General features: G+C 44.1%; 1 protein-coding gene across 4 annotated transcripts in view; it reads left to right on the top strand.

Annotated features, from left to right (window-relative positions):
* Positions 1–479: 479 nt before the first annotated feature.
* VWC2L (von Willebrand factor C domain containing 2 like) overlaps positions 480–26,640 on the top strand; it is a 55,912-nt gene continuing 29,751 nt past the window's right edge. The window contains exons 1-3 of one of the 4 annotated variants that reach the window (XM_064452109.1): positions 480–1,501; positions 3,642–4,108; positions 8,216–11,504. In XM_064452109.1, coding sequence (XP_064308179.1) covers positions 3,698–4,108; positions 8,216–8,326 — 522 coding nt within the window. In that variant the 5' untranslated portion in view covers positions 480–1,501; positions 3,642–3,697 and the 3' untranslated portion in view covers positions 8,327–11,504. Of the gene's footprint in view, positions 1,502–3,641; positions 4,109–8,215; positions 11,505–22,349; positions 22,480–26,640 lie in introns of those variants that run through there. The other 3 variants (XM_064452108.1, XM_064452107.1, XM_064452110.1) reach the window with 3 other exon arrangements.

The raw sequence follows: 26,640 nt of genomic DNA on the forward strand, positions 1-26,640 counted from the left end.
CAAAACTTCCCGTGCTGCTCTCTTGCTTTGCCTTTGCAAACCTCAATAACTTTCCTTTGAATTTCAGGTCGTACCGTGGCTCTGGCAAGCGGCGACGGATCCATTAAGGTTCTGCACCTCGCGTGTGGGCGGCTCTCCAGCCTGCGGGGCCACGGCGGGGAAGTGCACGGCGTTACCTGCGACCACAGGGCAGAGCAGCTCCTGTCCCGGGGTGCCGACGGTACGGTTTGCCTCTGGACGTGGGGACCAGCACGCTGCCTAACGTAACCTTAATCTAAAGGCTTTACGGGGAAAAAAAATGGTTTGACAACACAGCAGCGAGGTCTTAGCGAAGTGTTTTTCATAGTTAATGTTTGCAGTGGGAATAATCGCCAGAAAGGAGGATTATTCTGCGTTTTATCCAAATAAAATCCCCAATTTCTCCCTCTTTCTGTTGACACTGTGTTTTTCCGAACATCAAGAATCTCTCTTTGGTGGTTTCTGGAGAAATAGATTTACAATGACGCCTAATGACAGAGCAGACGAATTGCAAGGAGATTGATTTTTAATGTAACACGAGACACCAGAGCTGGGGCGCCCCTTCCCCAGCGCCAGCCCGTGGGAAGATGTGAAGTTTTAATAATGCAGCAATGGGGGATTTTTTTTGTGGTTTGGTTCCCCACCCCCACCCCCCCGCAGCAAAGGCTCCGGACGCCGCCAGGGCAGGAGGGCCGAGCGGGAGCCGGGGAGAGCGGCGGTGAGGGGAGCTGCGGGCGGGAGAGCGCGCCGCTCCGCGCCATGGCACGCCCGCGCTGAGGCCCGCGGCGCCGGAGCGCTCCGCCGCTCCATTATTATTTTATTTGCCCCCCTTCCCTCTTTTTTTCTCCCCCACCCCCGCAAATAAAAGAAGAAAATTAATTATAACAGTAATCGGCAGACAGCGCGGGGCTGCGCGGCCCGCGGCGGGCATGCCCGCCCTCCGGCCCGGGGAGTCCCCTCAGGGGAGCGGGGCCCGCCGCGGGGGCTGCCCGCCGGCCGCGGGGCTCCTCCGCCCTCCCCCTCCCGCCTGCCTCCCGCCGAACCAGCCCCCTCTCCCCACCTTCCCCCGCCGTGGCAAATCCTGAATCGCAAGAGATCCGCTGGGCATAGGGAGGGGATATATATGGGGTTTGGTTTTTTTTTCCTCCCCCCACCCCCCCCAAGACCTGAGGAAATCCAGCCCAAGTTCGCCGCGATGACTGTGCTGCTGGCATCGGGGTTTCTCCGCGGCATCCCTGCCTCTGGACCGCCTCGTCGCTGCTGGCTCTGAATCCTCAACACCGGGTTAAAGCTTAATTCTCATGTTGTGGTTGCTGGGCTGCCGCTTTCCCGTGTTTTGCGATGGGAGGTGGAGGAAAAGGGATTGTCCGTGAGTCAACACTGAAAATGTGATTAGGAGGAACTGCTCTCACTGATCTGTTTCTAACCTTTTAGTCCATGTTGGCCTGTGACCCCTTTCAGCTTTCAGATCGAGCCTGATTAGGTAAGTGTAAATTATTCACTTGGGGTGAGGGAAGGCGGATGGAAATGTTTTACTCGGAGACTTACCTGTGATCCTGGCCTCTCTCATGATGAGAAATGATGAGAAAGTTCAGCTGTAAACTAATTCTCAGCTGAGCAGCATTTGTTTACTTGTTGAAATCTGTCCGTGCAAGACGTCTGCAGTCTGTCTGATTTCCAGGATCGCCGCCGAGCCGAGTGCTCGTGAGTTGCTGTGGGACATCTCAGATGGCTACAGACGGTAGCAAAATGTAGTGCTCTTATTTATGATCTTTGGAGAACTTTTTTTTTAAATTAAATTCGGAGAGCTTCCTCATCAAACTTTAACAAATTCTCTTTATTGTTTCACATTTCCTCAGACATTAATTACTTCATTTGCTTCTGCTTTTTTTTCTCCCCCCTAAATGCCCACCGATCTGCAATATTGCAGCCTACCTGTAGCATTTAGGTGGGCAAGATTCTCTGCTCTGTACATCCTTAAAGCATCCTTATCTGCATGAATCACCCGATTCCCAAACAGCGTGTTACAGTAGATATTGCAGATAGTAGTAACACGGTGCATAGTCCTTGTGATGGAAACACAGCTAGTACTTCAATTAAGAAGGTATCTTTTGAATTTGATAAAGCTTGTGTAATATCCGGTGTCTCCCTCTGTTGTGGCTTTGGAAAAACTGCTTTGTCAACAGGATCCCTTAGCTGCTTCTCTAGGATTAAACCTTTCTCCTTCTGCTGCTGCTTTTTTTGCTTCAATTAAGGGAGGATTAATTGCTGAACATCTGCAGCCCACCAAAAGTCCCGATACATAAGAAATACCTCCCGGGGGCCGGGGCAGGGGTGTTGGGGGGTGGAATACATGTTTGCCCGTTTGTGTAGGTTAATGCATGTTGTCATACACTGTGTGTCTGTGTGTGCACACTATGGGAACGGAGGAAGAGAAGGAGTGACAGATGCATCCAAACAGTCCATTTTTGGTGTGTGCCAGCAACTACCTCCATCATTCTCAATCTGTGGAATGCTAGTATTTAATTTCATTTAAAAGTTTCCTGTAATACTTTGCCCACTTCTCTTAAGAGAGGTCAGAAACCATTTTGCTGGTGGGGTTGCACCGGCTGTTGGCTGATGTGCAGGCAGGACGAAGGGTTGGTGGCAGTGATGTGGCACCGTGGGCAGCCAGTAGCATGCCCAAGACAGAAACACACACGCGGAGCCTTTGCCTGGAGCTGACTCCCCTCAGGGCAGTGCAAAGCTCCTCTCCCTCTCTGGGTCAGTCCTTGGCTTGACTGCTTAAGCAGAGCTCTCCAAGGGCCAGGCCATCCTGCATCGCTCCCAAAGTTTTAGAAAGGCTCCAGCTTAATCAGACAAACCCATTTCGGCAGCTCCATGCAGTACACAGCTGTTTAACATTTGTTCTCTGTGTTTCTCTCTTGGTATTACTGAAATGCTGAATAATAGAGAAGATGAATTGCATCTTTGCTTCTGTCGGGATTATACGGACCTGGCAGTGGCTGGGCTGTGTTGGTAGCCCAGGTAGCCTCTCTTCATTTTCAGAAATGCCATATAAAGAATTCTGTACTATTCCAATTCTCACAGACCGAGTATAACCCTTCTGTCAGATGCAGATCTACCTACAGATTATGCTTATGTTATTTTTCAACTCAGGTTTCACACCTCAGGTTAATGAAGGGGGCTGTGCACCATACATAGCACAGGGGGACGGTGGCTACTGAAAGAGGTTAAGACCATGCTTAAACTCAAGTTCTAGTCTCTCTGAGTGGCCCATCACCATGTGATTTCAGGCAGCTAGTTTAACTCCTGGTACATCAGAAAACTCAGCTACACAAATGAAGAAAGTAAAAAGTAGATGGTTCTATGAGCCACCATTTCTATAGAGGTATTTTGTGTGCATATGCTTACAGGCATGTTTGTCTAATCTATGTATTTCATATGCTTTATTCTCTTCAACAATAACTAAGAAGAGGCTTAATTCAAACAAAACTGTGATAGTTACCTGCGCAGTTTGAAAGCATTGATTTATTCTTGGGTGCTGTTGAAAGTATGGCCTTTATAATTCAATATTCCTTAGAACTTTGACTTTGTTCTCACTTAAAAATATTTGTTTTCAGACCACAACACTGGTCTCCCTATGGAAGCAGCTGTTTCTATCTCGCATTGAGAACCCATGGAGAAGCTGAGGAGGGGGATGGCTGTTCATATCCACGAAGTCTGGATACTTCTGTTTGTAATCCCTGCTTTGGTCACTCCAGCTGCCATCAATCATGAAGACTATCCTGCTGATGAAGGGGACCAGACCTCCAGTAATGACAATCTGATCTTTGATGACTACCGAGGGAAGGGCTGTGTGGATGACAGTGGCTTTGTTTACAAACTGGGAGAACGTTTTTTCCCAGGACATTCCAACTGTCCTTGTGTCTGTACTGAGGATGGACCTGTTTGCGATCAACCAGAATGCCCTAAAATCCATCCAAAGTGTACAAAAGTGGAACATAATGGATGCTGCCCAGAATGCAAAGAAGTGAAAAACTTTTGTGAATATCATGGGAAAAATTACAAAATCTTGGAGGAATTTAAGGTATGAAACCCTTTCTTCAGTATTTAATATATGTGCTATAGGAGTTGTATTTCTTTTGGGGACTCTCAAGGGCACTCAGTATTTTCCCACTGCTGTTAACTCATGCTAAAGCTGAAGACCTTTTAAACACTTTCAGCCTTCATTCAGGTCTGGCTAATGTGAAATCTGCCACCTCCTCCCTCACGTGCACCAAGTGAGGGCCAATGGTCAGTCAAAAGTCCCCGCATGAAATGCCAGCCCTCTAAATCTGCTACCCTGGACAAACTCCTTCTTTGCTCATAGCATGAATCAGGTTGGACTACCAATGGTGTCTGTAAAAATGGTGGTAAACCAATACTGAGTGCTTTTTAAGAATCCCTTTTCCAATTTGGATAGCAAAAATGGATGGCATGGTACTGAGAGTTTGTTACTCATAGCCGTATGAAACTGCAAGTAAGTAAATTGCAAACTATATTTAATATTTTCATTTCAACTGTGATAAGGCTGTCTAGAATGGCTGAAGATTAATTTCTAGGCAGATGACCGAGCAGATCTCAAGTAATGAGTAGTACGGGTTTTAATTGTAATGGTTGGGTTCCTATTAGGAATGTTGTGAAGAAATCCTTCACAGGACTATATCTTAAAAATAAGTCCAGATTTCCAAAAACCATTACCTTTTACAAAACCCACATCTCTCATTCTAATGAGTTTGATTGCATGTTTTCAATTCTGCTAAGGAAAACAGCATTTCACAATGAAGAACAGGGTTTGCAAAGGAAATAGGTTCACATGAGTTTGTTCTCCCAGGTCACATGGCTTTAAGATTCATACCTCTGTAATTAAGGACAGCCTATAACTCTTCGTGGCTGTGTACCTAATCTCATTATATGCTTGCCAATTTGTTTTCTGACAATGAAAATACTTCCATATAGGTCTGTGTACTTGACAAGTTCTCTGTAACATAGATCACAATTTCCGTTTTCCCAGATATTGTAATTTTCGGTAAAGGTAGTATTTAGTTCCTTTCTTCTATTATGTATGGTTTATGTTCATGTTTTTCTGTCAATCTGTCAACACAGTCACTCAGTATGGGCAAGTCAGTTTAATGTCATAGTCACAAGGCAAAACATATATGAGGAACATCTCCTTGAGGGCCATCCTGATCAGCCTGATCTCTGCTTTGCTTTGCTGAGTATGAAGATGCTGGTCTTGTGAACTGCTTAAAAAACAGTTTTTTCTTGCCATAGGAAGGCCTGACCCAACTTCATCCCACAACTGTGCTTCAGTGGTCCCATGTTGACTGCTGTGTTGTCAGGTGGTGAAGTGTCCCACCTAGGTGTAATTTTGCCACATGGTCAGGTTCTTACCTGAAAGTTATAAGGACTCTTTTTGGAGAAATTTCAGTGGGAGAACAATGAGATGAATCTTCTCATAAAAGTGTCTTTTGCATGTGAATGAAATACAAAAGTACTAATCCCTTTTCCTGAAAGAAATAATTGCACCCCGATAACAGATTAAAGGATAGAGAAACAGAATTTAGGGGAGAAAAAGACTATCAGAGGGAGTTAGAACAATCTGGTTCATTGTTTGCTGTGTTCAAAAACTGTGGGGTGTTTTATGGAAAGCAAAGTTCCGGTATCCTCTGAGAAACACAAAGTCAATGGTGGCATGCCGCTCTCACACATCGTAACCTTCAGTCTGGGACTAATATGAGATCCTTCAGACCTAATTTAGTTGACAGTCGAGCTTTTGACCTGGACCTGTGTTTTCCTGAGAGCTCAATACCTAGTGGAATAGGGCAGAAACCGATTTTTTTAAAATCTATGTGTTTACCTAGAATAAATAGTGAAACTCTTTTTTTCCTCCTAAGTAGTGGAAGAGATTCAGGCAGTAGAAGATTACTGTGCATTTCTAAGGGTGTTTTGGGGGAAAAAAAACGGAGCACCCACGAACTATGAGTTTATAAGTGCTATAGGAAAGACAAAACTTCAGGATGCAGGAAACTGCTGCTATGAAGTCAAAACTTGACTTTATTGAAGCATCCGAACATTTTACTGTTTACTTCAGCTGAACAAAGATTTTATCTGCTCTCTCCACGAAAGAAATTCTGAGCAGTCCGTAGGTTTTACAGGCTCTGAGCTCTGCTCTTCCCTCTGAATTTATAAGGTCTGCAAACTTTCTCAAGTCCATTCCACACACATTGAAGTCTGTCTTCGCCAAAGAGGAGCAGCTTTCTCCAGTCATTCTGACTGAAAGACAGACTCTGTTCAATGGAAATGGAGGCACTGTTTTAGTGGGCTTGTAACCCTTTTACCCACTTGATTTACTTTTGCTAATAAGTAGGTTCCATATCATCATCCGTAGAAGTGCTCATCACAGCTTGGTTACAGCTGAAATTAGCCTCCATTTAAAAATCTTTTGCAAGTGTATGTCTGTCTGTGTGTGCACGCAAACATTCATACTTGCTCTAGTAGTATTACCAGGGCTGACTCATCGTGTAGAAATTTCAGCTGACTGATCTTTCACAAATCAGGATTTTTTCTTCTCTAGGAATTTTTTTTCTCTAGGATATCAAAATCTGTGAGAGCTTTCTATTTGGGTTCTGTTTATGTTTGGGGTAAGAAATGCAAATGCAATTTAATCTTTTTTTTTTCTTACCACTGAGAGCAACTGTGATTGTCTCAGGGTAAAGGAGTAGTTAATAAAGACCATTTCTTTAATATTTAGCTTTCTTCTAGTGAACTAATCTTGTACCTCTGATTTTATTACCCCTAACAATCATAAGTGCAAAATACAAACATGACAACAAGCTGTCTAGCTTAGACAGCTGTCCAAATGTTTATGCTTGTGCCCCTAGTTGTTAACATGTACGAATGCAATGCTGAACTGAAGTTCAATTGTAAATCTAAACCCATTAGTAGTTTTTCTTGTATCCTTTTGCAAAAACTTCTGTCCCTGACAGATGGTTTAGTAACCCCATGTAGCATCTTCACAGCTCTGTTATGGGTCCTGGGAGATCTCTGTGGCCTTCGAGCCCCAGCTGCCCATACGGAGCCTGCCTCATCCCCTTGGTTTGCCTGGGACTTATCCCCAACCTCAGCTGAGGCTGTGGTTCCACCAGGAAACCGTCACAGAATAGGTCAGTGCGGTCTCCCTAGTGTGAATCAAGATCCAACTCAAACATGTTTAATATGTAGATTGCCACCCAGTGTTCAGGATTTTGGCTCCTGTGGAGCAGTATGCAGGAGAAAGGGGAGGTCTGGTGGCTTTTACTGGGATCCTTCCATCTCTTTCCCAACCTCATTTTCCACTTCTGTCCTTGTTGGCCTTGAATCTGGTCTCTCAGGTCAACTCCGGTCCCTCTCAGGGTGACGGCCAGCTGCGGTGGCTGCAGGGAAGGTGTGAACAATGCTGCAAGTCTCGAGCAGTCTCCAGAGAGATCTGGTGGGGACTCTCAGGGTCACTTAGCAGCTTGCTTTTTCTCCCACACATCAGCCGTGTTTTGATTTCAGTCCTGGAGGTTAAGGTCTGAGTCCCAGGTGCTCTGTGCTTGCCTGTAGTAGCAGAGATCTTTCAGGGAGGTCATTAACCCTCCCCTTTCTTTCCAGAGAGAGAAAACGAGCAAATAACAACTCAGAGGTCAGTCTCAGTTATTGTAAGTACACATGGTTGTGTTTTAAATTAATGTTCCCAGACAGCAGCTTATGTAAACTTAAGGAGACACTGTACTGCCAGCGTGATGGATGTTCCTTGGCAGCTTATGGAGAAATCGTGCAAATGTCAGTGAGACAACAGTTTCCCTTAGTGCTGATTAGTTTTTGCTCTTCTGCATAACTTGCTGACAGAGAAGCACACACCTACCCGCATTTAAGACATGCAATTTACAGCATTGTTTAAGGTACATTTGTAGCCACAGTGAGGAGCCTTTTGAAAATTATTAGGTTGTCAGTTTGAAACATCCATAATCACTTTTGAACTTCCTAGATCTTATCATCCAATATAGGCATATCCAGAATAACCTTTTATGGACCTGTATGAACATGTAGTAAAATACCATTGCTGGGAAATGGATGATTGGTTTACAAGAGACTGTCAAGCTGACATCTTGAAACATTCTTGTCATTTTAGATCCTACAGGCAGGAACTGCTCCCTGTCCCTGCAGAAGAGTGAGTCCTGGGGACGTGGTTTTCAGTAGCATGGTGCCATCCTTCTCAAAGAAAATGGCAGAAATTTTCTAGCCACAGACATTAAAATGTCTCCATTCGCCTGGCGAGACATTGCGTGAGTTATCCTTTGGGTGAGAACAGGAGAGGTTTTGGCATCACAACTTGGCGTTCCTGGTGATAGTCATGTTAGAAGAGCAGCTTCAACCTGAAGTTTGAACTTGAGCTTGGAAACAGCTGTGAATATCAAGGACATATCTTGGGTGCTCTTCAGTGGCCGCCCTGCTTTCTACCAAGCACAGAGCTGCAATCTCTTCCAGCCGTTGGCTCTGCCAGCACTGAACCTCTGCTGCTGCCTTTCATCTGCCTGCCCCTTCCCCTGACTTCACTTCCTTGTTCTCTCGCCTTCCACCTTCGCTGCTCCCTTCCCAAACCCATCCTTGCTCAGAAAGTCCCTAGTAGGTGACACCCAAATGTTTTTCTCTTGCAGCAAGCACATGTAGAGGGATGGGAGAACAATCCATTGCCCCTGGGCAGGCCTGCGCACTGGGGTGAAAAAAGAGCAACAGGAAAAGAGAAATTATAGTTTCATTCTTGGGCAAAATCTCCACTGATGTGAAAAGAGCCAGGATTTCACTGCTGGAGTTCTACTTTATTTTTCTTTCCCATGTTGCCTGCCACTGTATCTTAAGTTCATTGCTTTGTTTTGTCCACAAATCATCTGTAATCCTTCAGCTAGGGCTTCTGTATCTCACTGACTTTATGTCTTCTTGAGCAGCACTTTGCACAGTAGGGATCACAGCTCTAACAGGGATCTTCGGGGTATAATCAGAATCCAAAATAAATGAGGGACTATATAAGCATAGCATTATCATATACTAATTCTCAGCTCATTATGAAAACCTTTGCTTTGGAATAGTGGCACCTCCTTCTCCTTTGTTAATGCTCTTTAAAAATGTTTTATTAATGCAATTATCTCAATATAAGTTAACAAAATAAGACCTCTCATCAAAAGGCATTAGCACATCCAAGAGTGTATTCAGCTCCTATCCCACCATCTCTCAGTCCCTGAAATGCAGTGTGTCCATTCTGCCACCGGAGAAAAGGAGGCAATGAAACCAAAAAGTAATTCCCCACCCCCAGAACCATGCCAGAAATAGAAATTATGCAGTGCAAACTACAGCCTTGCTCTGACCACTGGTTACCCTGCCTGGGAGTAGAACTTTATCAAATATGGATGAAACACTTGGGACATTCATGGAGCATTACTGACAGGATGATGCTGTTAGGAGAAAAAGAAGAGTTTCTTGCAGCCCTGGTCTGAAAGGGAAGGTGAGGGGGAGAAAGCGTGCAACCATCTGGTGTCTGGGGTGGTACACTGGGCTGCTGGCAGAGTCCTGCAGTTGTGCCCAGGCGTATTGAACTGTCCAGCTGCAGGTGTGGGCTGTGGATGCTCTGGTTTATATCAGCATGAGAGAACAGAGATACGACACCTGAAATCTGAGGAGCTTCATAAGGCCACCAGAAAATCAAAGTGGGGAAGAAAGGAAGGTTCTTTACTGAGTTTTCTCCTCTGTTATATGAGTGTTCAGTTTCCTGGTGAATCTTGGAAAGCGCTCAGATCATGGCAAGCTAATAATTGCAAGAACTAGCATTATTAAAACCTTTTGGTAGTATACTAACCAGTCATCCAAATCACTAGTAGGTTTTAGATCTCTGCTTATAAATTACAAGAAACTAATTACTAACCCAAGCCAGCATGGGGCCACAATTCTAATATTGGCATTTTTCTCTCCAAGATACGTGCAGCAGGTTTTTTTTCTACTATGACTCAAACAAATGGGGCTTGCTTTTTTTCCCTCTTCTTCTTGTGTGTTCTGCAATTTCACGTACGACTAGAAAATCATAATATAAAAGAAATTTCAATAACGTGCCTGTGCTTTAATAAAAGGAGCCATGAACAATGCCAGCTCTGAAGATAGCATACAGCCATTGAAATCAGACAGGGGAAACAGAGCATCAGTCAGATGGAAAAGTATGATTTATTATCTCCCTCCTGGCAAAATTACAGTGACAATGTCTATGCAAAGGAATCTGAAATCACTGACTTACTGTATTTCTGTCATAATTTGTACCAACAAAACATACTAAAATAGATAGGCATGTCACATATTGATCTACAGTGATGCCTATTTTAAAAATTATATTATGTACTTAGCTACTGATTCTGTAACATATATATTACATTATGCACAAGTCTATTATTACAATAGGTGAAAGAAGACGGGCTGTATTCAAAATTTGGCTACAAAAACATCCATGCTGTTGTTTTCCCCAGATCACAGTAATACATAGAGGCCCCAAAAGCTCAGAGCTCAGTGGCGCCGGCTCCGCTACACACAGCTAGTCTCTCAAAGCTTCCCACTGAAATAGACGAGACCCAAAACTCAAGCATCAGCATGATTCAGAATCACCAGGAAATTACACACAAGCCCCCAGTGTTTTAGTCACAGTGCACCAATATGGGAGCACAGAGCAGAATTTGGCCTGTATGTGCAAGCCCAGGGGATCAGTATTTTTCCTGTAAACATGACACAGGAATCAACATGTGCCCAACATTTGTACCGCCAAAGCTGTAGCTGGGCTTTCAGATATGCGCTCCAGGAAATAGCCCATAGGCTCTGCTTGTTTCCAGATTTGGGGGCTGTCCAAAGAGCTACTGAAAGAGAGGAGATATCTCTGCACAGCTGGAGAAGAGGCTCTGGCACTTCCTCTCCCCTCCATTGCTGCTGGGATGTGTATTACATACAACTGTTACCAGATCTTCCAAGAGTGGTAAAATCAAGTCTGAGGCTTTATTATCATGCCAGACAATGCTCAGTGAGGCCAAGGATATAAGCGCTTATCGCTTGGCTCTCCCAAGCTGTGTCCATCTCTGTCACCCGAGATGTTTCTGTAGGGGTAGTGAGCGTGAGGTCCTCAAGTCGTCAGCTTGTGAAGAAGGATGTTGTCCATAGAAATGTTGACAGATCAGCGGCGAGAAGTTTTTTACACAACTGTTCCCTACCAGAGCGAGGGGAAGTGCAGGTGTGTGTTTGTTGCTACTGGAATGTGCTTTATGCAGAATTGCATTCATTAAAAATAATGCTCAATTAGCTAATTACCCTAGTTATTGTTTTTAAGACTGTAATTAGATAAGTCATGTAATGACAACGCTCAGCCTAGCTGCAAAATAAAAATACATGTACTGTTAGGCTTCCTTACTCTTTGTTCTGCAGTACAGTTCAGAGGTAATTCTTTGGGACTTATAATAAAATTGGTATGCTTGGAGGTTTGAAGCAGTTCCTCAAAGCAGGGAATCTCTCAGTCTGTTAAATGTGGTCATCCCAGACAGGAAACTTTTCTGACTGAGAGTTAACCCAGTGTGCTCCCTGTGTTAGCAGACCCCAGCATATTCTCTTATCAGATAACCTCTTCAAACACATTTTCATTTCACATCCTTCCCAGCCTGCGCTCATCCCAAATGCGATAACATCTCCTGAGGGCCGGAAACATCCCAGACCCGGCTGGCTTCTCTCCTGAGAGTTAAAGCAATGGCAACTGGATACAAGGGGCAGATGAGAGAGTCTGGAAAATACCTTCTCCGTAGTGCCAGCTAGTAAAAAGCTGCTTTATTCTGTGGGGCAAGTGGGGCAGGTTCTCTGCTGCTATGAACTGCTGCAGCTCCATGGGTCACAGGTAGCCCACCTGGATGTTGCACTGGTGTAAAGTTCGGTACCAGTTAGACACTCTTCTGTGGAGTCTGCATGCAGCTGACCTAAGATAAGGATTTTGCCTGAGGGAGCTCCCATGAAGCCTAATCTGCCTTTCCAGCTGCCAGAAAGTAAAAAGTTAGGCTAGGTTATGAAAAAAGTACAGATAATGGAGAATGAGAGAGAAGCAGCAACCAGGAACAAGTCAGTATTTGATATGTATTTGCTCCTCTTCCCCCTCTCAACATGCAATGAAAACAGGACTGGTGTCAAAGCCTAGGAGCAAAGGAAGTAAAAACCACAGCAAACCCAAGCAGACACGTGATAGTAACCCACTGGTACAACCACAACTCACTGCTTGGCTGGATGGGGCTTTGAAGCAGGGCCTGGAGACAGCGAAGGAGAAGGGTATGTGCATGTAGATGTAACCATGGGTGCTCAGCACCCTTTACCTCCTGTACCCTCAGCAATGTAAAGGAAAAAAGCAAGGCAGCTCCTAACTGCTCCTTGACATGGGCTTGGGTTCAGCCGACATGTCTTTCTTCAGGAGGAGAAAAAGACTATACAGTGACAGAGTGTGTTAATGCAGATTAGTAACGAGAGCTTGTTTCCAGCTCTGATGCTGGAGGGAATCCTGAGTTCAGCAGAGGTGAGCAAGAGCAAAACATTCAGGGAGGAGCTGCTCCTCCGGGGGAAAGGAGGGAGCGTATCAGTGTCCCGGTGGGATGCAGGAGCTCCCACTGCAGTACCAGGGGGGTGGGACCAGCTTCCCTTACAGCACAAGAGGTGCAAACCTGTGCAAAACACTGAGGCTGAGGGCGATACAGCACTGAAATCCTACAGCAAGAGGAGCTCACACCTTCCCTTGACTGCCATGACCCAGCCAGGAATCACCCGCCAGGATGATTATTTCCAGCTGCCTGAGCTGCGAGGGGGCACGGAGTTTGTCTTCAGACAAAGCAGGCTGACCCCAAAGATTGTGTTCAGTTCAGCCAAACAGCCACCATCTGCATATCTTGTGAGTAAGAGTCACAGGGCCAAATCCATCACTGGTGTAAATCTACCTGGCCAGTACTGTGGCTGTGGAAGGTGCATCCAGACAGAAAACTGCAGGAGAAGGAATGGGACCAAGATCCAAATCTCCTCCCCAGTGATGGCTGGTTATGTTATACCTACCTCCTTAGTACAAATTCAGTATTTTATCAGTACATAGGTCTGATCTTGCCACCTTCTCCCATCTTTTGGTGTGAATGAAGAAGGAAACAGCAGATTGAGGTACAGGGAAAACACATGTAAAAAGGATCACCTTTATGACTGGGTTTTTGGTTCCTTTCTGCCTCACCCAGGAGGCTTTCTCCTGGATGAGGCTCCTTCATTGCAAGAGCCGACAGGGAGGGAATGGAGAGCAGAAAGTTGCCAGCTGGGCTTGCTTTCCCTATTGATAATAATAGGAGCTTAATAAATGCGAAGCCCACACAAACATTTCATCTGTGTCCGAATGGGGCTGCGTATAGCACACTGGAGCCACAGTCCCATCTGTCATATCTGTAACCTTTCAAAAGGAGTCCTGTTCCCTGTGCACTGGGCATGTCTGAACTAAAAGACTATTGTAATAGAGTCATAAAAAGTATCACCAAAGTAATAGAGACCTCCAGTCCCCTTGGCCCCAGGGTAGGTGAGGTACAACTATTGTAAGGGATAAAATGAGACATATATCAAAACAAAGACAGCGTTCTTACAAAAAAAAAGCACAGAGTCATGTTGGTATGGAAAGCTCTACTGGTGCCCTCAGGGAGAAAAACAACCATGAGACTGCAGATACTCAGCTCCAGCCAGGGCTGGGCTCAAGGTTGTCTCTCTCTCATCAGCTAATAGTCGAGTCACTCTCCAGACCCAGACCTAGTTTCAGGAGCCTTTTAAACCCATCAAGTTGTGTGGCACATAGCAAATACAGGAGTACAAAGCTCCTAATGCCATCACAATCCTGAATCATCAGATGTAGGCCCAGGATACCCATGGTGAGGCACGTCTGTGCTTCTGTCCCTCATCCAGCTTACTCATCTGTAGTAGCTCCCCAGTAATTTTTACAAAAGGGTGGCAAGGCTCATGTTGTTTCCAGGTATGGACAGACATGGTCTGAGACTGAGGGGTGACCTGGGTGGAGGGATTACAGCATCTTTATGCCTTTCCGTCTCGAGAATCCAAGTCTGGTCACCAGCCTGCTGGAAAGACTGTTGTAGCTATGAACAGACAAGCAGCAGTTAGGGATAACTAAGATTGAGCTTTAGTTAGAGAGCTGCAGCATCCATAGGCTAAGAAAACAGGCAAGTCACCTTCAACCTCTTTGTGATGAGGCTCCTCTGAGTATAGGATGGAGTCACCATTTATAGAAGATGTTTTCAGTAATGTATTTCTGTCTCTCATGTCCTTTCCACTGAGTGAGAAATTTGTCATTTAATTTCAGTCTTGCATTAGTAATGCTTGTGTGCATGTTGGGGCTCCCTTAGAAATACAGGATCTCAGCATCCACTTGTGCTGCTTCTTGGAAGCCAGCTCTTTGTTTTAGCCGATCTGCAGTATGGTGCAAGCATTTTTCAATTTTTGGACGGCAGAGTTCATTTGTATTAGTAGTACTCCATATAAGTAGGCTACAGCTCCAGTTTTTCACTGCAAATAAATTATCTAATGACTTAGTACTTTTTTCCTGTTGCAAAATCATTTGAAACCTGATGGCGTTTTCAGTGATTGTACTTGTCTAATAAGCACTCACTGGATTGATTATTTAAGCAACTTTCTACCTATGGAAAGTCCAAGTCATTACAATTTCCATAGGGTAATTGGTACTGGGTCCCCACTAGCTGCATGAATGATTTCTTTTTAAAATAAGTGACAAAAATGAGTGAAATTTTTGCCCCATGCAAGCGCATGTATCAGCACACCCACATAAAAGAGCCATTTACCAAACTTTTATCACCATTTAGACAGTTATTTATGCACTGCTAATAGTAAAGGCAAAGAGAGCAGCCCAGAAGAGAAATGGGCTGATTTCAGTCTCCCCTTCAGGTGGGACTCACTGGATAGCCTGTTCTCCACAGTTTGGCACATGCAAAATTTCTCAGTTGAAAGCTTTCTCTGAACTTTCCTGCAATCTCCTGCTAATCTGCCTGAGATCACAGGCAATTTCAATAACAATGAAAATTATTCTAATTTCAACTCCAGGAGTATCTTCGATGAATGCTATCCCGGTTTCTTTTTTATTCATCTCCCCTGGTTTATGACTTCCCACCTCAGCTGTAATGCAGAAACCGTTTTTGCCTCCGATTTTATTCATCACATCCTTTTTAACTTTCTTCCCTTTCTTGCTTCCTGACAATAAATTCACCGCCTGAAACTGTAGCTACAAAATCATTTCCATCAGAATTGCCATTGTCCTTAGTGTCATTAAAAGTTACAACTATTCTTATGATGTAAGTGACAGACTTCACATCGCTCTGCTTTTCATGCTGTTTTATCTGCATAGGGCAGGATGTTATCAGTCGAGCCTGTCTGAGGGGTGGAGACTGAATGTGATAATCTGTATGAGCACTGGCACACAGTCTCTTGAAAACTAAAAGATGGTGAGTTTGGCAGCAGTGATGGTTTTCAGCTTTCCTTTCCTTGGAGTCCAGCACTCACGGGATGGAACACATCCAGTCCTTCCCGGGGGCATGTAGGCGGAGGTGCATGTAGATACAGCTAGTGGATATGAATCTAAGGCAAGGTACTGACAAATGTGTGCAGAAGTGCCAGGTTAGATCCATTGCATTCAAAACCACCTTGACATCACTAGAAATGGAGATGATGTCATCTCCTTTTTAAGGGGTTTGCACTTATTTTTCTAACACATTCTCAAAGGGGGAGAAAGCATTGCAACTCTGTATTCAGTAAAACTACCATGAAAAGCATTTTTTCCCTTTCCAATATAATCTAGAAAAGGCACATACTTATGCACTCTTTCCTTTTCGGTGTTTAAAGTAGGTGGGAGCCAACATGCCTGATTAAGGTGTGCAGTGATACGAAGAGTCCTGGCATCTGCTCTGCATGTTCTCTGCAAGCCCACTGGCTTATTTCTTGGTTATACACCACACTACTTCACATGCCAGTCAGCCAAGCAGATTTCTCCCATCATTCTGCCCATTTTGTAAATATATCTGTTTGACTGTGAAAAGCATCACAGGCCCCAATAGCAGGTCTATTCAATTCAGTGTAAATACTTAGACTGTCCTCTACTAACTTGAACAGCCCCTGCATGATGATCAGTAGGTGTCTACTGTAACACGATTAGATGGTTGTAAACACTTACATGAAGCTTTTCTATTTCCTTCCTCGAAAGAAATGTCAAGTATTTGTGATATAATAGTGGTAAAGTTTGTATTGCTCTGTAGTTGTTTGCTAGTAGCTGTGTATAATTAATGAAGGGCTGTTGTGTAATAGTCAGGACATGGTCCTTATGCGACCACTTCATGGGACCTTGTCAGTGAGATGAAGTCTTCAAGTATGGGATTACGGGACATTCTTGTACAAATACCCTGTTCAAGCATAGCTGGAGAGTATAGGAAGGAGGGGGAAGAGAGCAGCCCGATAAATCCTGGTAACTGGATCTCAGAACAGATGACTACAGGGCAAATATAAGAATTTGCAGTAGCTTTGAGCAGCCTGTACGCTAGCTCCAGCAAAGATGTAAACCTTCTTCCATGAGGCTGAAAACTCAGGGACGAAGAAAGTACCACGCAATTCAAAGTCTTTTCTTGAAAAGGTGAGGAGAGGTCCAAAGTCTCAGAAAGTGGCTGTGCTAAACATGCATGGAGGACATCAGGAGCTGGCATCTAAATTCACAGAGTAAGAAGTCTCAAGGCATAACAGGTCTGTGTATAGTCTGTTTTAACAATGTAAGAACCACCAGCTCTTGAAGTACTTAGGTGCCAAGTAACACTTTGCTCTCAGAAGGCTGCTTGGAACATGGGCACTGGTTTCCCAGCTCCTGGAGGGGTATGAGCCTCAAACCCTGAGTCTGAGTGAAGCCAGCTGGATTAATCACAGCTGATCGCAGGAGACTGCAGCCTTAAAACTTGGTCTGAGATCTCTTCTGAGCTGGGTGACAGCCCACATATAGGACTGAAATGAGTGTGCTTGGAAACCACAGTTAGCCTGGTGAATGTGACAGCAGAGCAAAAAGTGAGGAAAATTGCTTCTGATTGACAGAACAAACAGGTAAAGAAAAAGTATCAATCAGATGTCATCTTCAGGGTTTTTTGCTTGTCTTAGGTAAATCATTCCCTCTCCACCTCTCTAGAGATGTTTGTGTAGAAGCAGCTAAGAGTGACTGACAAGCAGATGTGTAGACAGAGAAATCCTTATTGGGGGCAGGGGAGAGGAGGGCTGCAATATGATGTCTCATATATATATATATATATGCTCTTCCATTCACTCAAGGAGAATACTACTCAGTAATAAGCGTTTTCAGGGCAATCTACACGTTACAGAAAAGTCTTTCACATGTTTAGGGCAGCAGAGAGGTGGCTTAAGGTGTTGTAGTTGTGGGCAAGGCATGAGCTAAGGGTGAAATACAGGTGAGGTTAAGTAAGTATTTGGGACAAGAGAATTTCTATGACTAAATGAGATGGCTCAGATGCAGTAAAGCTTAGGTCTTGCAGAAGCTTCTTGCAAGATCTTGCCTAAAAACTTGAAGTTTTGTGTATCAGTTATTTGTGTGATTGTATGAGCTGCCTTGGTCTTTTAGATATTTGATTCAGATCTCTTCAGCTGTAGAAAAGGATAAAAGAGTAAACGTAGACACTGAGTTTTGAATTCAATTTTCCATTTTCTTTTCTCCACCTCTCCCTTAAGTTTGGGAAGAATAAATTTTAGGCCATTTTCCTGAAGAATATTTTGATCATGCGATCTTTCTGTCTGTCCACCAGTCCTTCTGGATGACTTGAGGGCCTGCTGGAGCCCTCAAGTGACAACCTCGCAGAGATATGAAATTTCTGTCGTTTTATGAAACCTAGGAGCTGGCTAGAGAAGGACCCACATGGTGCCCAACCCCGTAAAAAATGGAGCCATTTATCACTGTGAGGAGTAGCTGGATGATGTTAGCAATCATAATTCCTACATGTGCTGGCATTTGCTTCCAAAAAAGGGGTGAAAATCGGGAGCTGGTGTGTATGGGAGCAAGAGTGAAGATTAGGAGATACAGTATCCACATTTTCTTTGGCTTCCCGATTTCCTCTACTCAGGGTGTATCTTGTTTTTCATTCTGTTTCATTTGCTGCTTTTTTCGTTTCTTTGTTTATATAATCTATCAAGTTTATCATTATGTGCTCGTGCACATAAAATCTTTATTAGCCATGTGTATTCTCTATTCTCTGTTTTAATTTTCCTTCCTTCTTTCTTTGTTAACAAACTCTGCTAATGGCAGATGTTTTCCATTTGACAGCACCTGAGACTACAGTTTTCCAGCCATGCAACCAGATGAGTGCTGGCTCCTTCCTCCAGCCGCCCCACTGTGCGAGATGGGACCATCCCCTGGTAGAAGCAGGGAATGAACCTGCCCTCCGAGACAAACCCGGGGTCACAGTCCTCCTTGAGATCAATACTCCAGAAGAGAAATAGAAGCTGGGCTGTGATCTTGGGTGTGGTTATAAATAGGGGTGTTTAGGGTCCACATCCTTGTGCTTCTTTGGTCTCCTTGAAGTAACTGGCCGAAGAAGAGGTGAATCAGGGTCAGTGTTGAGACTGAGAAGGTCCTTTGTGCTCTGTGTCCCACTTCATCTGTTCTCAAAAGCCCTTGAATGGTGGTTAGATGTTGGCCATGTCTGCTTTCCACCAGCTTGGCTTTACTTGGCCCCTGCACTGACAGCAATATCAAAGAACGTATTTCCTCACTAGTTCTGAGGGTTAGTGCTCTCATTCCTGCTGTAAGTGAAAATTGGGTAAAAAGAATCTCAGGTGCTCCGCACCAGTTTTCCCAAGTCAAAATGCTGTACTGATACCTTCTACAAAGGGTATGCTTCTCTGGTTTTAACGATAGGTCCATTTCTTCAAACATACCTTGAACAGTAAGGGATCATGCCGTTGTGTGGACCTGTATCCATGTTATGGCTGGGCACCGTGAACATCCTTTCCTTTTGGACAATGGTGAGAAGAATGTTTCTGCACCAACATCTCTTGAAATCCTTCCTAACAAATCCTTTCCTAGAGAGTCTTCTAAGATTATTTTGCCTTGGACAGGTGGAGTGAGTAAATCACTTCTGGCCCAAGCCTTTTATGATCCTTTAATCTTGACACTTTTTCTAGAATATCAGTTTAAGGGACACCAATAAAACGTTTGCCCTGTCCATGTGGGAATGGCATAGCCTCTGATTTGTGTTCTTGCTCCTTCATACTTCAGAACCTTCTGTATTTTTTCAACCTTGTTTTTCAGTAGGAATGAAAGTTTCTTTTCAGGCACTGGTGTTAGCTGGTTTTTGAACTTCAAGTGGCTACAGAAGTATAAACCACCCTTTTTCATGGGGAATAAATCTTTAAATACAGATTCTGGGACCTGCAAATGTTGGCAGAGCTGCATAGTGGATCCTGTGAAACGCTCCTAATCATGAGCAGTACTTGCGCTGGAACAGAGATCAAGCGAAGCAGCAGCATGTGGGTGGGAACGTCACTGACCACAAAAGAGTAACTGCTGTGATCTGGAGAAAAATAAGAGCAAATGAGATGGAAGAATCAGGAAACAAAACTTTCACTGGTTCCCAGTTTGTCAATTTGCTGCTTGGACTACATAATGCCTATGTAAATAAATAGAGGACTTTTTGGCCAGTGTCCGATAGTTATTCCACAAAAAAGGTAGCTCCAGGGAAATCAGTAGCAGGGATGCAGAGCACATAGACAACAGTATAAAGATGCTCAATCAGTGTGCCTGGGGCAAAGTTCTTTCTGAAAGGCAGGGCTTTGCAGATCAGATCCCAAAGCACATCCCACGGGAGAAAGTACCTAGACATTGGTAAAAGAAGTGGACAGGAAGGCTGGAATCACCCATGGAGATGAGTGTCTGGGTAAAAGCCACAGCAAGGGGCACTGGCAAATGAACAAAATAGATGGAGGAAGATCCTAGAGGCAAGACCAAGTATCTTGAACTTGGTAAGATGGGGAAGAGGAGGTGGCTTAGAAGTCTTGTCATTCATGACAAAGCAGCCTTTTCATTTGCGGCCTGCTCGTTCCTTGTACCACCGATGTGTGCTTTCCTTCTTTAATTGTGTGTAGTTCTTCCCTCCTGAAAAGCTGCTGTCAGTGTCAAGCAACATCATGGTTTACTCCAGTGTCATTTTCAGGTTACACCAACAATGCAAAAGCAAAAGATGTGTATGCCATGTCTCATTTACTCAGTTGCAGTCATTCAGAGGCATCTTCCACTTGTGCTGATCATCTTTAAGCCGTAGATTGGGCTGCAGTCCTGGAAATGTGTCTTGTATTTCTTGGCATCGCAGCCACTGTAGTAGTGAAGGTGGGGACAAGTCCTGAAGGATACATCAGTGAAAGCCTGCACAAATCACAAGATCTAGTTCTACTGCTCCATATAATTAGCGATTAAAATAAGTAAAAACAAAACAGCAATTTTCTTATTGATCCCTCAGCAAAAAGTTCTGTCTATTTTCTTCTGTATTGTTTTTTCTTATTAAATAGCCTTGAATAAGAAATGTCAGTCAAATGGATTTAGATTCCTGGTGCTTCAGACAGAAATCAAAGCAGGATTGAATGAGGAAAGATAATTAGAGAGAGGAATTCCACCTCCACAGACTTCTTCCCTTGCTCAAGGAGTACTGATTTTATCTAAATTGCCAAAGCCGTGAGCAAATGAGAGGTGATGGGAATTATAGACTGCAGATGCTGAGACAAAGCAAGGGAAGTTTTAATTAGTGCATTTTTAAAGTAGAAATGAGTTTCCTGGGAATAAATTATTTGACTCAAGACCTGTGGAGCTTCTTAGAGGTGAGCCAAAAAGCGTTTTACCTGCCAGAACCAGGGCTCACAGGTTGTATCTGTCTTGTGTGTGACACAGGTTGTGTGTCTTGTGAGTGACGCATCACTGGGGTCTGAACACATGTGGATGAATCCTTCTTTCCTTTGCATCTCACTTTTTTTTTTTTTTTTTGTAATATGGAAGAATTCCCATTGCTGCAGATTTCCACCACTGCAGCAGAAATCAGATTTTTTTTCCAATACCCACATTTACTCCTTCAAGTGTTAGTGGTGGACCTACTGTTGCTGAGGAATTGGGAGTTATGTATTGAACCTACAGGTACTGAAAGGAAGTTATTTTCTTCTCAAATTTTCCTCTTATTCTCCTTTCTTAGCTCTGTTGTCAACCTTTCATCACACTTGAACACACATAAGGACGCTGGGAACCTTAAAACACTGACCTTTCTATTTTTCAACAGATTTCCACAGCTTTTCAAAGGGTGAGACAGTGACAATTCTCTACTATTTGGGGGCAGATAGAGATTCCTGTTTGAACTGATGGAGCTGAAACAAAACCATTTAGCTGGGTCCTCTAATCCAGAACTCCCTGACTTCAGCAGAATTATTCTGGCTCTTACTTATTAATATATTCTGTTTGAGGCACTTGCTGAGAAACCTTGTTGAAACAGGCAGGAGAGGGGCCAGGACCAGACCTAATGGTTATATTATGGGAGTGCTTACAGCCCCTTGCTGCAGATGCTGCACAAATGCAGAATAAAATGTTTTTGCCCCTCCAGGAATAACAGTATTCTCCTCTGCTCTGAAAAGCGGGAATGAACAGACATCGAGAGGCTGGCGGAGAGACAGGCCACCCCAGCAGTACCTTTCCAGCATCTTGGGGTTTGCTGGCAGTGGTGGTCTACATGACCTATGAGTTTGAGCTGGAAATCACCCTGTCCTCCCTTCCTGGGAGGAGCCACCAGTTGTGATCTTCCAAAAATCCTGCTCTGTTGCCAGCCAAATGAGTAAGGTAACAACAAATGAGTAGAGAAGAAGTACAACTCAGTGGCTTCAGCTCAGTGTTTCAGATGAAGGGAACTGAAGTCTGACAGAAGCTGAAAAACCCCACACCCTCTCTGCAAAAAGGCGTATCATGCTCACTGATTTTTAATAATGTTCTAGTTGCCTATTTCAGATGTTGCTATTTTGTCCTATAGGTTAATTTGTATTACCCATGATGAATTAATGCAGTCAAGAGGTATTAAATGCTGGTGTGTTTTTCTTATGGCAAGATAGAAATGTTGCAAACTTTCGAGCTGCGGGAGGAAACGGGCTAATTTTAGATTTGTTCCTAGCCCTCGCCATGCGAATGGTGTCGCTGCGAGCCCAGCAATGAAGTTCACTGTGTTGTAGCAGACTGCGCAGTTCCCGAGTGTGTCAACCCAGTCTATGAACCAGAACAGTGTTGTCCTGTCTGCAAAAATGGTAAGAAAGTACTGTATTGGCTTTAACAAAGAGATATAAAGGAAACATTTTATTAAAATATTGTTACCGATGCGTTGCCAGGAGGTTTGCTTCCATCAGCACAGGCTGGTGTTGGGGCTGTTACTTCTTGCACGTGGGCTTCAGTTATGAGGTGGCAACTGTGAAAGTTAAGGCTGCCCTTCATGGCTTGTGTCTTCTCATGGAAGCTGATGGGACTGCTGACTTGAGTAAGGTTTTATAGGATTGAGCCCTGATGTGGGTGATAGTTGTTTGATATCTTTGCTTTTTTCTCATAATTAGTCTAATGTGAAATCAAGTATGTAAGAAAAGAGAGAGTCTTTGCCCCTAAATTAAGAAACCAGTAGTTATTACTTAAGACCACGGGAAAACTCACTGAAATCAATGGAAAAACTCCCCCTGGGGCCAGTAAGACACCCACCAAGCCTGTAATATTGTAGGTTGTGTGCTGGAGTTTGTGTGTGTAGTGTTGGCCCTCATTGTCCTGCTGAAATGATTTCATGAATTGGAGTCAGATTCAGCAATACTTCCAAGAAGGGTTTTGAGATTACTAAAAGTACCTCTTTGGATATGAAATGTGTTTCCAAGAAGGTCTCCCTGGTCTTGTACCGCAGCCCGTATGCACTTATGTCTCTGGAAAAGCACCTTTCTCCTAATGTAGATGTGAAGACAGATTAAGATATGAGCTAGCTTCACATAAACTTTTTCATGGCTTTCTTATCATATAAGAAATAGCTGCCTAGACTTCTGTGTTTGGAATTCACTACCCATATATATTTCCTCTTACATACATCACCGCTGCTGGATAAAAGTAATGGTTGCTTTTGGATCTAAATGAAAATGTTGACAAGTAAATAACATTTTCAACACATTTTCTGCTCTTTAAGACAGAGAAAAAGCAAACAGTTGGAAATGCAAAGTATTTTTACTAAAGGAATTGGCAAAATTAGGGCCTGTCTGGAAAATTATATCAAAAATACTACTTGAAATCCTGAGGTTTATACTAAACCATGCTTTTTACTCAAAAATATTTTAAAAGGTTTTAATTTAGAGTTTTATGTTTCTGTTGAAAAGCAGAAAATATACATAGGAAATGTCATTGGTTTGTTGTTGTTGATGATCTTCAGAGAAAAGGTATGTTAACCAGCTCTATCCATCACCTTTGCATATAGCCTGCTGCACTTGGGTATGAGATTCCCCATCACACTCAGCAAGACTGATGTCTTGGGTTGATGACTGGGAGGGGTAACAGCATCCATCACCATGCCTGTCACCATATCTCAGATTCATTTACACCTGATGAACACTGCTCATGTGTGTTTGGCCTCTGTGTTCCCATCACGTATGCATCCCCCTCATTTATGGTGGCAGTGCTTGCCGATTCCTTTCCATCTCAATCACGTCACATAAATCCGAACTGTGAGCATCGCTCAGGCTTCCCAGGAATGCAGACTCAAAGGTGGCTTCACACAGATCCAGGAGCTGCTGGATTTCCATACCAACCATTCACCACCATGACCATTTCCCCTAGTAACCAGACTTGCCCACTTTGGGGGTCAGTCTCTTTCTGTGTTGCAGTCCCCAACATCCCTGGTGGCTGGCAGTGGATAGCATCTTTCTTCCAAAAACAGGGAGGGTGCCCAGATAACCAGGAGGAAAGGGAAAGAAGCAGCTCCTACTGATGGGAGTGACGACAAGAGGACAAAAGGAAAATCAGCCACCTGCTGAAGGGGCTCCAGGGCACAGTGTAGTCTTGAGGACCCTCAGGTAGAAGCCAGGAGGCTTCCTCCTTGGTTTTTCCTAATTTCTCCACTCCTCTCTTCACTCATCTGTTGGAGACACAAAGTTCTCTGAAACCTGTTTTAGGCAGGAAAGTACTTCTTACCATCCTCTGAAGAGCAGCCTACTCACCTTGGGGATCCTGGTCTCTGGAGCCAGGGAGACCACAGCTCAGAGCACAGCTCTGAGCCAGCGGTGAAGGGGAGAGGCGGTGCGGTGGTGTGGTTGTTACTTGGGGTCGAGGAGGATATCTGTATGGGGGTTGCTGTGGAGGGGAGCTGAACCCCTCCTTGTGTCCCAGCCTGGCTGTAGGGATGAGATGAGAGACCCCCCAGCTGGCAGGACTTTCTGCTCCTCCTGCTGCAGCTGGAGCTGACTGGCTAATAGTTGGCCAATGCTTGTAGTTGTGGCTTTATCCTTTGCAAATGAAATGAAATAATACACAAAGTGATAGAAATAAATAGGCGCCGAGATAGTCTCCATGCTCACAGGGAAACTGATGAGCAGATTTTGTTACTGCTCTTGGATGTGGCTCTGAGGGTGGCACACACCCTTCACCTCCCTCTTATATTTTGGGAACTTCATGTGAAAACAGACATTGCTGTGTCTCTTTCCCCTCTGAATCCCTCTGACACATCCTAATGAATGACGATCACAACGCTTTAAGCTGTCTGTTCATCTTGAGACCAAGATTTTATCTTTTGGCTCTCTGCTGCAGACAGTCAATTAAAGCTCAGTTTCACAAATGCATGAAGATAACACAAGCTGACAGACCCACTTAAATGACTGAGAGCCCCCCCCCCTTTTTTTTTTAATTTATTTGGGTTTTTTGCCTTCCAACCAGTAGCTTTTGCTTTCTGCTGAAGTGCTGAAGACAGTTACAGTGCCATGTTTCAGTGTGATGAAAAGATTTTAGTTAGTCTCAGTCCCTGTGGACATCATTTTAGACTGGCAAACAGAAGAACTCAAGGGTTACAGCTGTGGGGGGCAAAGAAGTTAATCTCCAGAACAATATGTCATGGAAATCCTTGTTTCAAAAGCTACTTCTTAAAATTTTAGTAAGGAAAATCCTCATTTTAGGTTAAAACACAGCCCTGCATCATTTGCTGCCCTCTGGTAGCAGTGTGGCTTGCCTGCTTGTTTAGCTGTTTCTGCCGTTAATGGGAGAATAATTTCTTCTCAATACATTCAGATAGATTTTCATGCCTTTCTTAATTATGTCTTGCCAAGGGCAAAAGTGCTGTGAAGCAGTGAGGTTAATGCAAAAATCTGTTGATTCTAACATACCTGACCCGAAGATTCATAAAAAGCCAATATCAATTTCCCTCCCTCCACCATCATTTAAGAGCAGTCTGAACAAGTGGCTTTGGAGATTTATTCCTCATTGTCAAAAGAAATAGAATTGTTATCTTGTGCTTTGCTAAATGCAGTGTAGCTCATGCAAAGCTGGCTCTGCTCAGCAGGGGATACCACATTACACACAGAGCAGGCAGAGTTCATTGGGAGGCTAAAATTTGGGGGTGAAGGACAGAGAGGATGTTTTCTCCTTCGTGTCCAATCGTCCGATTTGTCAGAGTGGATTTTAAGGGTGATGGCTGCAGGTGCTGTGCAGCATTTCTGTCGTGGAGATGAAAGGTCACTGGATTTCACATTTCCTGGTAGTGACAGACTGCAGAATTATGGCCTGGAGTTGTTATTTCTAGTCATTGTGACTTCTTCAGACAAAAGTGTATCAGCTATTGTTAACTCTCTCCTCTGCAGGATCTAAAACTTGCCTATCACTGTTAAAGTCAAGCTCATGGCTGCCACCGTCTGTGCTATCCCTCCTACCCCAAGGTTCTCCTGCAGTTCAGTGAGAACATCCATCCACTCTGCTTACGCTGAAGCTTTTCCAAGCAAAAATCCCCCACAAGGTCCCCATCCTCCTGGGTCCAGGGCTGTAGATATGCCTGTGTGGTGTTGCTCATATGGAGATACAGGTATTCTCACCTGATCCTGAAGTCTTCATTTCCAAGCCTCTGCTTGTCCCTCCCCATAAATCCATCCACTGCTGCGGGTTGAGCCTCATTATTGGTGGGACACGTGGTTTTTAAAGCCCTTCCTTATGCATTGCTGTGAGGTTGCTCCTTATGTTTCCTTCAACCCTTTGGACATGTCTGGCGAGGATGCAGGATGCAGGGATGTGGGGGGGATCCCCAGTGTATCATCACTTGCATCTCTTAATCTGGTTTAATCTGTGATCCGGATTAAATGGGTTCCTCTTCTTTGCCAGCTCAGAACAACTTTCACCTACTGTTGTGAGAAATTCAGGGAGAAATTAATTATGTTTCGCCTTGCCCAGTGCTGTTTGATCAGAGCCAAACC

Source organism: Phalacrocorax carbo, chromosome 5 (assembly GCF_963921805.1).
Source record: "Phalacrocorax carbo chromosome 5, bPhaCar2.1, whole genome shotgun sequence".
Lineage (NCBI taxonomy): Eukaryota > Metazoa > Chordata > Aves > Suliformes > Phalacrocoracidae > Phalacrocorax > Phalacrocorax carbo.